Source organism: Archocentrus centrarchus, chromosome 12 (genome assembly GCF_007364275.1).
Source record: "Archocentrus centrarchus isolate MPI-CPG fArcCen1 chromosome 12, fArcCen1, whole genome shotgun sequence".
Lineage (NCBI taxonomy): Eukaryota > Metazoa > Chordata > Actinopteri > Cichliformes > Cichlidae > Archocentrus > Archocentrus centrarchus.
The window spans coordinates 9,988,714-10,003,317 of NC_044357.1; the positions used below are offsets into that span (position 1 = coordinate 9,988,714).

The 14,604-nt window shown below is 41.3% G+C and overlaps 1 protein-coding gene across 1 annotated transcript; it reads right to left on the reverse strand.

Moving 5' to 3' along the window:
- Positions 1–217: 217 nt before the first annotated feature.
- LOC115789512 (protein phosphatase PTC7 homolog) lies at positions 218–8,254 on the reverse strand. The gene is made up of 6 exons (XM_030742957.1): positions 7,693–8,254; positions 5,124–5,303; positions 3,962–4,160; positions 2,726–2,849; positions 2,512–2,641; positions 218–2,031 (listed from the first exon to the last, which is right to left on the reverse strand). The coding sequence occupies exons 1-6, from the start codon at positions 7,892–7,894 to the stop codon at positions 1,973–1,975; spliced, it is 894 nt and encodes a 297-aa protein (XP_030598817.1). The 5' UTR covers positions 7,895–8,254; the 3' UTR covers positions 218–1,972.
- Between the last annotated feature and the right edge of the window lie 6,350 nt (positions 8,255–14,604).

Genomic DNA, 14,604 nt, shown 5'->3' on the forward strand with positions numbered 1-14,604 from the left:
AACTGTAGCACAAACTGCTGCCAAATTGCACGCATGAACTATATGTACAATCCTGCTCTCTAGTAGGAAAATGCACGGTGGATCAGTGGATTCAAGTATGGCAGCAACAGTATCATTTCTACCGTGATTGTTAGATGAACACCACAGTGACAACTGTTACCTTTTACAGTGGAGCTTCCAGAGCAGTGCCCTAATCATGTACTATGGCTTTCCTTCTTTGGTTTGTTTTTTTTTTTTTCCCCATTTTTCAAACCTGTCATAGTTACTTACAGATAACCAGTGACATATAACTTAAACCAGGAATATGATACAACTTTAGGCATAGAAAATACATTTTAATGTCATTCTGAAATTCCCACATATACCTCTGGCCATCAGACACATATAGCACAAGAAAAATTAGAGTATTGCTGTATGATGTTTGTGTCAAAAAAAAAATATATATAAACAAAGAAAATGTGTCTTTGGTGCACATGCTTTATGCTTTTAAACTGTAAGGAGTTTGTCCACACCACTCAGGTGAAGCATTAGACCCTCATAAGCAGAACAGTATCATCAGTGTCTTTGATAAATGTAGTTTGGTGAAATCCAGCGCACACGTTTACGCACTCGTCTCAATCACTGTCACCACCATGCTGTATGCAGACATGAATAACAAAAGAAGCAGCAAACAAGTGAAACAGGGAAATAAGGGACTGAGAAACAAAACACTTGAAACAGACTCACAACGCACATTTGATTCTCTCTTTTTTTTTTTTTTTTTTTTTTATGATACCTGGATCTTTTAGTCAACTACAGGACGTATTTCATGTCAGACGCTTCAGTCTGTAGCTTTTAAAACAAAATAAGGTTAAAAAATACATCTTTTTTTTCCCCCCTTTAAATCTGTTCCTGACCTATCACTACAAGTGCAAGCATTCCCAGATGCTAGCTTCAGCTTTATAACAAATATAAACATTAAATACAACAACTCCTCAATTGTATGCCACACAACCAGTTGAACATTTTAACAACCGTTCTGCAACACGATTGCTTCAGAGATCAATCTCAGGAAGCAGCTTGTTCATTTCAAGCGGAAAGCGTTGGATTGATGAAGCTCACCTCAACATTAGTATCTGTACAAGAAAATATACGTATGAGAGCATGTGTAGATCTTCCACAATAGCAACCAAATAGCTCTTCGCTTTAACAACCAAGTCAAAGACAACAGAAAGGCCAGAACATAGTTCTAAAAAAAAAAAAATATATATATATATATATTTACATCTTTTCAGGAGGTGCGGTTCCCTCAGCCAAGTGACAAAACCTGATTAACCTTCATGTGAAAGCTTTAATAAGTGTTACAGTTTCTCTTTACAGTTTTGATCTGAGCAAAGACGCGTAATCCCAACTCTTACATTTCATACCCAAAACAACATCCCAGCATCAGCTTCCTCAGTCTAGTCTACATGCTTTGTTCAAACTCATTTACCACATGGAGCAGATTAACAACAGAGAGCGATAGCCAGGTTCAATTGTCAACTATAACTACGCTCTAAAGAATCCAAACCAATGGCTTACTCCCTTATCACATTTTTTATTCCAGATTTTAAAGCCTACAGGTAATCCATCTGTCCTGGGCTGTCTTTCAGTCACAGCATCTAAAAAAAAAAAGTGTTGATGCTACTTGATGAGATGTGGAAGAATGAAAGGCATCTGCCAGCTCCTCTCTTTCGGCTCCTTCTGCATCACGATCCTAGCTGCCCGCCTTCTCTCAATCGCTCAAGCACCAAAACAAAACAGCGGAAGAAAACTAAATGTTATGTTAACACGGGCCGTGCTATAAGGAGTGTGTGTCGTGGTGCTGGTGGGCCTCCCCTGTCAGCCCACAGGACGCAGTGCATTGCGGGAGGGCCGCAGGTGGAAGACTCAGGCAGGCGGCGAGGAAGGAACAACCCCAGAGAAGCACACACATACACACTCACACACATTTTCAGTCTGTGTATTCAGCCACAATAGAGAGCAGCACCGTGATGTCATCTGGCTTCCCTCCTGCAGAATAAGAAAGCAAAGAAAAAGTGAGGAAGTGTAATCACCAGTTCATGCAAAGTATGTCTTTCAAACCCCCCCCCCCCCAAGGTCAAAACTTGGAAAACTAAATGTTTGGGATTCCAACAGAAAAGAAAACCCAGTCGTGCCAGCAGGAGCTTCGTCTCATGTTTCCTTCATGTCTGCTATCACGACCACACCAAGGACAGCAGCAGAGGAACTCCAGATGTAAGTCAGAGCCTCAACAGCTGTCACCGTGCAGTTAAACTTATCAAACGATAGTTTATTACACCCACATCATGAAGACTGGCTTGAAATATAAACTATGACTGCTGAAAACTCACAGTGTGCAGCAGTTTTTAAGGCAACACAAGGAGAGTCACACTTAAGCTGTGAGTGGTGTAAGACACCCTCAACTTGTGTCTTTTCTGGCCAATTATTAGTATTAACAGTACACAATTTTAATAAGGACAGTAACCTTACCTCGTACATTCAGGCCGTTGTCACAGGCAAACTGTGCAAAGGGGGACATATAATTGGGGTCGTAGGCAAGATCGTGAGCTTGCTTTGCAATGCTCTGTGCAGTTTGCAGGATGCTGTCGTAGTTGGTAGTCTGAAATGAGCAACAATAAAAAGCATTAAAATGTGAATTTGTTTTCATCATATAAAAGCAAAAGCTGATATCTAGAAGTGACACCTTGAGTTTTTTGAGCTCCTGAAGGATCATGTAGTCTGGCATGTTGTCAAAGAGGCCGTCTGTCGCCGTTAAGATGATGTCTCCGAGCTGCACGTCGAAAGAGGAGCTGTCAGCTGCTTCAGGACTACAGGAAACAAAAAGGGACCAGAGGAAGATCGTAAAGTGAAACTAGAGCGTGAAGCGCCTGAGCTGCTGGCAGCAGTTTCAAGTGTGGAATTAAGCAGGTTAGAAGTCACCCTGACACAAATCTTGAAGGTGGAATGTGAGTGTTAAATGTGATAGCTGACTTGAAAGCGGCCCTCCCTGTCCTTCCTGAATGCAGTGTGGCCCTGTCATTTGCTGCCGCCATACACAAGACTCAAGTTTTATTACCTGGGAGCCTTTCTGCTTGGGTTTATTTTATGGTGACATAAAACAGAGCTATAAATGTAGCTCAAAGGGAAAGTTAACCTACTAATCCTGCCAAACCTGTGAGAAAAGTTAAACAAAACATCTACACTGCTCCAAATGGATTACAAAAAGTTGCTCTCTTGTTAATCAGGCTGCCATTGCCAAACTGTGAAGCTAGCCTGGCAAGCCTGTATCCACGCGGCAATGAGAAATTTTTAAATAACATTTCTGATGCTCATTGGTTTATGTAGGTACTATAGATGTCTGCAAATAGCTAGAAACACTAAAGGCAATGTCTAAAGGATAGTATGTGGCCAAATCCATTTATTCCCTGAGATTATCTGTCAATTGAGACATAAAAAAAGAGATCATGCTTACAACACCTTTATTAGAACAGATGGCAATAATAAGAGACAGATTAGTTTGACCAGCAAATCTGCGCATGCCTGTGCACACTCTAGAGTGTGAAGTCAAAATCCGGTCGTGTTTACTTGGTAAACAGAAACATAAAGGTCTTTATGCAATGACACTTTCTTCCCGCATGAGAAGATGAACCATTTTTAATAAGCTTGGCTTAATTAAGCTGTCTAAAAATTGGATTAGAAGTGAAAATGACAGAGATGGGTCACAACCCGCATTTCTATTTTAAATCCACTACTTGCAAACCCAACGATTACAAGTAGTGATAAAGCTGATTTTACCTTTAACATTTTGTCTGACCCACATGTAGGGTAGGACGGGTTTAGTGTTGTAAAACTGCCAGTGTAGTCTCTGGTATCTATCCAATGGAGATTTATTATTTTTGAAATCTCTTAACAAGTCTGTATTTGACACTGAGCTACTGACCTGTCACTGAGCACGACTCCCTCAGCTCCTGGAGGAGCGATGGACAGCTGGAAAGGTGTATTAAAATAGTGCTGTTGCTCGTCCGAGCGATGAACCACCTCTCCACCACGTACCACTAAGAAGCCCGAGTCGCCAAGGTTACACGTGTGTAGCCTGTGACTCCGTCGATCCAGAACTACGATGCAGGCTGTGCTGCTTCCTGCAAACAAAGGGAAGTAAAACAAGACTTAAGTTACGTACTAACAGACTATAATTTGATCAGGGCAGGAGAAAAGAACAGCTATGTGGCCTAACCAGTATAGCATGGCCTTTGTTTGTGCCTTCATTGTGGATATAAAGCATCCATGTGGGGCAGAAGAGATTTAATGGCAAAACAAACAAACAAACAAAAAAAAACCAAGCAAAAAAGGTTACATCTTTTGCTTGTCCCTCATTGCCAGTGACAACTACTGGTATCAACCAGGTAAGCCTGAGCAGAGAAGGTCATGCACTGACCTTGTCACAGCTTTCCAAAATAAAAGTATGCCATCTGGCAAATTTAACGAAAGCCACTCTGTGTCTGCACTAACTCTGAGCCAGGGACACTGAGCCAAGATATGCAACCTTAGTCATGTGCTTGGCGTGAAACTTCTTTAAAAGTCTCACTGACCCTCCTGCAGTATCAGTTACAGACAGATTCCTGACCTTTTGGAGTTCTGGCACAGGGTAAAATGTTTGGCATCAGTAATAGGGTAAATCGTGGAGAGTCACAAGGTCACTGAATTTCAACTTCCAAGTGTCGATATAACAAAACACAGCCTAATCAAGATGGCTACCTCACTGGTATTATATCACTCAGTGGGATGCAGGTTTGTGACAAACAGAACTCCCATAAATAAATAAAATCTACAGCAAATAACACAATCACTTAACCTTGAACTTGAATCTGATCACACACTTAAAGTCTGTATATTAGTAATTGCCAGGTTAGAAGACATGCTTTTTGAATACATATAGTATAACTCAGAACAGAGCCTGTGTTATGCATCTCTCAGAGTAAGGCCAGTTCTCCCAGTGTGACTCATACTGCAGCTATGTTATTTATTTCTCTCAGTACAGTTGTTCAAACTCACCCCACCACTGACTGTGTTTGTAACTCAGTGCATCATCTCTGCGTACTCACCTAGCAGGGGGACTTTGTTCTGTAAGAGCTCATAGTAACCAGAGGTCAGGATACCAACTGGATTACTGGGTGTGAAGCGCCCCTCCTTCACCAGTCGCTCACAGGTCCTCATTAAGGTCGCAGAGAACTGAGATGGGTCGACACCATAGTCCCGCCAACCACCTACACCATCTGCTACGCCTGATGGAGAAAATGGCAATTTAAAAAAAAAAAAAAAAAAATTGTTTTACTACTCAACCACCACCAAACTGATGCCAGCACCTTTTTTAACCCCAGGTTCCTGATGAATCTGGCAAATGTGTGGATTTGCTGCTTTTAGCTGCTGAATATTTTTCTGACAACTGAACAGACCCAACAACCAACATTCTGTTATTTTAGTATTCTGACTAAAAGTCACTCAACCCCAGCAGAACTTGCATTCTTTGCCTGCCAAAGCCAACGCATCACATCTATGTTTGCACATCCATGCTGCTGTTCTGATCTTTCTTTTCCTCTAGATACCGGTGCTTTGACGATTACAGAAGTGCTCTTCTTGCTGATGTTTGTGGGCTTTACATTATGTTTTTGTAGACATTCCATGTAACGTCTCCCATAACGTTTCATGTGTGACCAAATTATCTACTTTTACCCAGGAACCCGTGTTACTTACTGGCTATGGGACCAGCTAATAATGTATATAAGCGTTTGCAATAATTCATATATACTCCATATTTTTACACTAAGAACTGCAATAGCTTTAAGAATCCTTGTACACCTCATATTTTTTATACATAAACAGAAATGATTGCATATGGTCTTTAAAACACCCTGTGTAATTCATCTTTATACGTTGATACCACATATTTTTATAGCTCTCTCTTGTATTTTAATTTGATTCATTCTAGTTGCACACGGTGGGTTGGGGGAAACAACATTTCGATCCAGTCTACGCCATGCACATATCGCAGAATTCGCAAAAAAAAGTTGACTGACTTTGAAAAGTCCATCTGCAACCCAAGTCTCTTTAGTTGTAGTCACCTTCAGCATATACATAGCTGTAATCTAATGCCCTGTTATTTAGTCTGTACTTGTAAATACGCAGTTCCATAATACATATAATTTTGGTGATATGCCGACAAGGTTACTCATGTCCAAATGACTTCTAATGGTGACTGTTTCTACAACTTCAATATATTTAGAGGAGTATAACCTTGGCTTTACATCAGTCCCCTGATAAATGCCTTCATTTGAACATTTAATGTAAAGCTAGTCCCAAATCTGGTGGATAAAACTTTTTCACTAAAGATAAGATCATTTTACTTTACCGAGTTCTGCTTAGTTTAATGGCCATATCTGCACCAGCTATCATCCAAAGTAAATGTTTTTATTTCTGAATGCTATTTCTGAAGAAAACTGTAAAAAAAAAAAAAAATCCATATCAAAAATCCATACGTAAATAATAACAATAATATAATAATCATGTAAAAACTTTTCTTCACAGCATATGCTTATAGTATTTGACTTTCAAGACAAACTATGTTTCCTCCAATTCTGTTCACATATTTTGAAAGCTTTTTTTTTCCTGCAACAAATTAGTGGGGAAAACAAATCAACAGTAACATTGTTTCCATGGTCTACGCGGGCGTGGCGTTGCAATGAGTTTCTCCTTCTGGTAAAGGTGAAAGTAAGCTTAAAAAATAAAGTGAAAGTAATACACATCCTGGAATTCCCCATGAATTTACTTCTGTATTTCTTAATCACCATCGACTTCACCCTTCTAGACGATTATTATTATTAGCCTGAATTAAAGGGCTGTTTTTAAAACCTTAGTGGAAAGCAATCACAGACTTCACTACCATCACATTTCTCCTCGCCGTGTAAACACGTGCAGCCTGGTGTTCCTCACAGCTGCCCATTTTTTTTCAATGTGAACACCCTAAACGTTCAAAACTAAGCACACCTCGCAAATCATAAATCACGCCGTGCGTGTGTCTTAGCAAGCCACTCGGCAGGTGAAGCCTTTGGCAGTGTTTCCCCTCCTGTCAGCAGCAGGGCGGCGAGCACAAAGCGAGCTTAGACTGTTAAGCTAAGCTAACAGGCTAATGATGCTATTAGCAACATGGCTGCCTCCATGCTCAACCATTCTGACCTTTGCAAGACATTGTAGTGATCAGTCCGAGACGTTTTTAGCGGGGTCTCTTTTCTGCTAGGGCCACATTAAATGAGGCTGATTTACGTCTTCTAACGTAGTGAGTCTAACAGCTGTGTCTCCCATAGTGGGGATCAATGTAGGTGAAAGGTCACACCTCAAAACTATCCGTTAACAGCGAATGACTGGCTTTTATTAAAGAAATGACACCAGTACATGTGCTATGTGTGTGCAGATATGTTATAAGCGTCTATCCGGGTTCATGGTGTGTTTTATCCGGGTTAAAGTGCTCTGTTTTTTGGGTGGGAGGGGTGAGGGGGTGCTGGTGTGTTTTGATCCGACTGGTCGGCACACGTGCCGGCTAAACTCACTGAAGGTCACCCGAGCATAGAGGGCGTATAACTTTTCATGCAAGCCGTCTGCAGAACCCCGAATCCTTACCCAAGACATCAGCCGTCTTGTGCCGTGCAATGAAGCAAGCGTCATCCCCGTAGCACATCCCTTTCTTCAGGATCCCCTTGCGAAAGTCTTTACCGAAACCATAACTGGCACTGATCAGGCTGTAGTCCCGACCGTCCGTTTGAGAGAGTCCGCCCAGGACAGCCCTGGCTACCAGTCTGCCATAAGACAGTACGGATAACATTCCCTAGCAAGGAGAAACCCCGTCCTGATCCGAGCCCGTATACGCCGTCTCCCCTCTCTTTCTTTCTCACCGGCTCGGCCACCTGCCTGCTTAAGTCTTCAGATCAAAACCCCGGCTGTCTGTCTTTATCCGTCCATCCGATCCCGACCGGCCCGCTTCGGTGACAACGGAAGGCCGAGGTAGTTGCTCCAAACTCGAAGAAAGACACCGACGTTTCCTCTCTGACTCTGTAGTTGGCGGTTTATGTCTCAGGTGTGCGTTTCCTAGACGAAGCAGTTCCTCCACCGGGCTCTCTCCTTGCCGACATGTTTCCACGGGACACACAAAGCTGCGAGTACATACGGGTGTTTACAACCGTGACGTCACGTGCCGTAACGTGGCCCCGCCCACCTGCGCGAAAAAAGCCTCTCTCCTTGAATGCTGTCACGTTATAGGTTACAGTTATGCCATGAATATCGGCATAAAGTAGGTAACACGCCAGAATGCAGCCATATAACATTAAACATGTTATCATTCTAAATTTACGGTGGTGTGAGGGAATTAGAAGGTAATAAAAAGCATAATATACATGTATACTGTAAGCATTGAGTACCTTCAAGTATTTTAAAATTAAGTGGACAACAAATATACTGTAAAGACTTTTACAGTAGTGGGCATTTTTTGGACTATTTTAGAAGAAAGAAAATACAAATTATACTTTAAGTATTTTTAATATATGTGAAATTTGACTACAAGTTACTGGCAGTATTAGAAAGTGCTACTGTAAAGAATCTCAGTTGGAAGAAGGATTTGGCAAGATTTTTAGTATGTAGCCTCCTCTTTTATAATACATGGACAGTTGGCTCTACAGCTTTTTCATGGACTTGTATGGGCTGTTTCTTTAATATTTCTTCATTTGCTAATCAAGCAGGTAAAATGATGGAGATGGAGAGTCCTAGGTATTTAAACTGTAGTCCAGGTTTTCCCCTTTGGAGGTAGTCGTTGACTTACTATCAATCACTATTTTCACACCTTGGCTCATGTGATGATGCACATGATTAATTATTAACTTGGAGGTGGTCGTTTACCCCCTATAGGGGGTAAACGACCACCTCCAAGTCAGGCACCTTGGATAAAAGATGAAATTTCTTTAAAAAAAAACATTCTAGTTGCCTTTTTTTTCCAAGCTCTTGAGACAGTTCACCACAAGTTGTTGACCATTTAAAGCCTCAGTAGAAAGACTGCATTATTTGTGGCTTTAAAACATAAATGAGTGAGCCACTCTTAGTTGCACATCATAGAAACTCCAACAATAAGGGGTGTTAAAAAATGTCAGTTCTTTGATGAGCCCTATTAGAATATTTGACACAGTCAAAATAAACAGTAAATATAATCATTTGATTGGCTCTAAAGATTCAGTTCTTCTGTGGTTTGTCTGTTTATAATATTTGGAGTAGTCAGTTCTTACAGTGTCACTGTCACGGTGCATGAGCAGACCATGTGGCTTGTGTGAGGCTTAGGACCCAGATGCAGAATTCAGGAGATGGCAGGTATGAATGAAAAGAAGTGAGCATTTATTGGAGCAGAACATAAGTGGCAAATGAACCAATGTAAAAGAACAAACTGACAAATAAACCTAAACTGAGAGTTAAAACACTAGGGAACAGAGAGCCAGAGGGCAGAACACAGCCACGGAAACAACAACGATCTGACAAGAAAGAAGGGGAAGACTGAGACTACACAGAGGAATAATTGCAGAACAGGAAACAGGTGAGGGGCACAGCTGAAACTAATTATACAGATGAGACAAGGGGAAGCAAAACTAAACACAAAGCACCTGGGACAAGGGACTGTCAAAGTAAAACAGGAAACAACTAAACGAAGACCGAAACGCAGACTTGACACAGTCCACAGGAAATAAACAACACAACAAAACACATCAGACCAGAGACAGCCGTGTAGTTAGTATTTGTGTGAATGTTGGAGTGCTTCTGAAAGATGGGAAACAAATAAAAAACAAAATAAATAAATGTGGATATAGGCATTGGATATCACTCAAATTGTTATTATACTCCATCACTCCCATTACAAGTGGCATTTATGATTGTTTAATCAATGACTGGTGCTAATCAATGACAGTGAAGAGGAGTTATTCTTCTGGGAGTGAATAAGGAAGGAAGAAAATAAAACAATTTCAGTGGCGAGCACATAATGATTAAATATAATGGTAAATTACTAAATGCTGCTAGTCTGTAATGTAACTGGCAGCATTTAACATTAATTAAGTTAGCTAGCAGAGCAGCCTGGTGTATCCATCTTTGTGACTACGTCGAGTGTGTGCAGACGGGAGTCAGTATGTACTTTTTATACGCAGTCAGGTCGGTCTTGGGCATTGTTACCAAAATAAATATGATCTGTTATTTCAAAAATAATGTGTGTCTCTCCAATAATGGAGAGATTTGGGGGTGAAATCCATTAGATTGGAATATACTTATTCTAGGTAACTGATGAAAGCTGTGTTTGACAGTGCTACCTGTCAAGGCAGTGGCGGTTTCTGATATGGGCGACATGGGCAGCCGCCCAGGGTGGCATTTCATCTAGGGCGGCATGACCGCCCCCCTCCCCCCAACGCATTGCGATCGCCGCAGCAACGCCTACCGCACTGCTCCACTTGTGGGGTAATGGGCGCCCTCTGCTTGCTGTGTATTGCATGTAGCTTTCTGCCATGGTCAGACAGGTTGTAACTGAAGAAAAAGGGCAGGCGGGGGATTCTCTCTCTGTCTCGCTGTCACTGCTTCACTCGATCGTCACACACACAGCGCTGCCCCGCCCCCTTCTCCTCTCAGCCTGGGGTGCGAGTCGAGTGAAGCAGTGATGGCGTGAGAGTGAGACTGTCAGCCGGGTTCATTCATTCATGCCTGTACAGTTTGGGCCTGGTTACAGCCAACAGTAACCGCTGAATTATAAATAAAGGCGACTTTTGCTGGCAGTCTCTCGCCAAACCTTTCATCCTCACGGACACTGCCATATCAAGATTAACGCGAAGTGTATGTCCTAATATTGAAAAGTTTTGCGAGATCTCGCAAAAGTAACTCAGGATCTCGCAAAACTTTTGCGAGATATGCAAAACTGACTCTTTTTTTTTTTTTTTTTCCTCCCATGTTCCACAGAATGAATCTGTGCGTCTAATAAAATTAGATGCACACAACTGATAGAACACAAAGCCAATTTCATTTATAATACTGTAAATATGGTCATTAAATCACAGTATTTGTGTGAACCCGAATCCTGATAAAAAAAATAACACAAATACGAATCTAGACAGTTTGGACAAATGTTGGTGGATGGCGCAGTGTTGCCAGATTGGGCAGCTTGTGAACACATTGGGGTGGAATATTATATAGATATTTCTATATAATTATAAAATTATATAGATATATAATTTTACAATAAAAACTTCCTAAAAACCTACCAAATATGGTGAAAAGCAGCCAAAATTTTAACAAGTTACCCAAAGCTTGTATATTTAAATATATATCACACCTGGTGCTATTAACATGAGTTTCAGTGGAGGTTTTGTTGTGTTGGGCTGGCAACTGTCAGTCAGATCTGACAACCCTGGGGATGGGCGGTGGTGGTGGCGAATTGTGGCAGATGGAAAGGAAAAGGTCAAAGCCATCAGGTGCACAGTTTAGGAAAAAGAGAAAAGAAGAAGAGGAGAAACAAGCAAAGATAAAGGTAAGCAGAAGCTGTGTAATATTTCAGTTTCTTCCATGTTTTTTCAAATAAAAATTTAAAAGAAATTCTGAGTGTGCCTGTGATGGTGGGGGGACCTTCTGTTAAAGCCTGTCTGTCAGACCATGGCAGAAAGCTACATACACCACACAGCAGATCGCTATTGTGTGTGTGTGTGTGTGGGGGGGGGGGGGGGGGGGGCGGCGGGGATGCTCGCCCAGGGCGCCAAACAGGCTAGGACCGCCACTGTGTCAAGGTGTGAATGGTAAGTTATGAAATTTAGATGCAAAGACTAGGGATGCGCCGATCCGGTATTCCGTATCTGTATCGGTCCGATCCTGGCCTAAATTACTGGATCGGATATCGGAAAGAAATAAAAGATGCGATATGATTCGATCCGAACTGTATTACAGTTCTCCGTCGTCGTCTTCTTCTTGTGGGTTTGTGGTTAACCAAACCAGCTTAGAGCTGCATTACTGCCGCCTACCGGAATGGAGTGGGGATCAGGAAATGGTTCTCCGTCGCTGCGACGGATTCCCTTTGACACTGAGCGAACATCGCTGTGTTGGAATATTCATATATATATATATATTGATCTTTTTTGTAGAGACTATAGCAGCTGTGGCTGTTATTTGACTTGAAATGACAACTTTGACTTTTTTCTTGAAATTTTGACTTTATTCTAAAAATGCACAAAATGCTCAAAATGATTTTTTTTCTCAATGTGGCCCTCACACTCCTTCATATACTAGCAAGCTAAATATTTCAGTGTCACAAAATAATTTAGTAGCACACACAAGTGCAAAGTTTGATATGCTTTATTGGTTGGAAATATTTAATAATGGTCAAAAATGCATTTATGTAGTTTGACTGGCAATAGAACTGGTTATTTAATTAAACAACGTTCTGACATTTAAGAACCCTCACAGATAATGTAATGAACAAATTATTCATTTTAAAATATCAACCTTAAGTAAAAAACAGCTATTAAAATATGCCTATTCAGTTTGAAACTCTAATCTAATAAAACAGAAATAAATAAAAGTGATACCTCTCAAATTTAATAGACAAGCTGTGTGCCTCTTTAGAGCCCTACATTTAGCCAAACAGGTACACAAAAGGCTAAAAAAAAAATTTGGCCTACGCAAAAGAGCCAAAATGTTTTTTCCGCCTCTCATTTGAAATTCATTGCAAATTGACTTTTTGTCCAGTAAGCAGACCTTATCCTATATATGAAAGTAAACTGACAACAAGACGTTAAACAACCATATTCATGGCAACATTCCTGACAGACCATTTTACCTCATTCAAAAGAGTTTCTGACTCCTGCCGCTGGCTCCACCTCCCAAACACTCAGAGCCGGTCGGGGGGGAGCGCAGTGACATCATGCTATATTGCGCCTTCCAAACAAAAGCACACGAGTTAACGAGTTTTCTCCTCGGCGGTGTAATTTTTGGGTGGGACAAATGTGCCTGTCTCCAATATTGGGGGGGATACGTCCCCCCCCCGTACCCCCCGGTTCCTACGCCTATGCATAGGAGCAACAGGATTCAGGTGATAGAGTGATTGTTGTAAGTAAAAAGTCACAAAGCGCTGTATGATAATTAAAACACAATATCAAAAAACCCCAGATAAAACACCATGGTAAAAACATATTAACATTACCATATTAAAAGAAAAAGAATAAAATTAAAGTCAACAGAAAGCCTGGTTAAACAGAAACGTTTTTAACTGTTTTTTTTTTTTTTAAGATGCCACGGAGTCAGCTAAATGGAGCTGGAGTGGTAAACAGTTCCAGAGCTTTGGCACGACTGCCTGAAAAGCTCTGCCCCTCCCTGGTTCTTAGTCTTGTACGTGGGGCAACTAAAAGATTTTGATTTTGTTGTGTGAGAGACTGCTGACTTATGTAAAATGTATCCAGGCATTTGAAATCATTACTTAAAAAAAAAAAAAAAAGAAAAAAGAATGGGTTTGTATTGGTATCGGCAGATATCCAAATGTAAAATATTGGTATTGGATCATGCCATCCCTAGCAAAGACATTTTAGATAGATGAGTCTGGGTTTGCTGGTTTCCAGGAGAACAGTGTAAAGTGTAAAGTTTGGTGGAGGGGGGATTATGGTGTGGGGTTGTTGTTCAGGAGTTGGGCATGGCGTCTTAATTCCAGTGAAAGGAATTCTGCTTCAACATACCAAGACATTTTCAAAAATTTCATTCTCCCAACTTTGTGCGAACAGTTTGGGGATGGCCCCTTCCTGTTCCAACATGACTGCGCAACAGCGCACAAAGCAAGGCCCATAAAGACATGGATGAGCGAATTTGGTGTGGAAGAACTTGACTGGCCTGCAGAGTCCTGACCTCAACCTGACAGAACAGTTTGGGATGAAGCGGAGACTGTGAGCCAAGCCTTCTCATCCAACATCAGTGTCTAACCTCACAAATGCTCTTCTGGAAAAATGGTCAGAAATTCCCATAAACACTCCTGAAACTTGTTGAAAGCCTTCCCAGAAGAGTTGTTATAGCTGCAAAGGGAGGGCCGACATCATATTAAACGCTATGGATTAAGAATGTGATGCCACTCAAGTTCATCTGGGTGTGAAGGAAGACGAGCGAATACTTTTGACAATATAGTGTATGTTATAGACCTAACCTGGTCCGGAGCAGGTTAAGTTCCAGGTTAGAGATCAGCAGGTATGAAATCACCGCCTATTGACCAATCAAGGGTCGCCATTCCTGAAAGAACCCTCGGAGCTCTGCGGGGAGAGTTGGAGGGTTTAAAATCTTTGTTTCCCGGGTGAATTCTGTTTTTATATTTAATCTCTGATCCCAAACCCTTACACAGCACCGAATCTGCAGCTGAGAGAATAAAAAACTTTATTACAGGCTATGTTCAGAGTTTCGGTTTAAAATCGTCCGGAAGCGACACGTTTTCATCGAGTCTTTTAGCAACTTCGATACTCCGCCAGGAGAATACGTTTTATATGTGCAAGTTGTTAA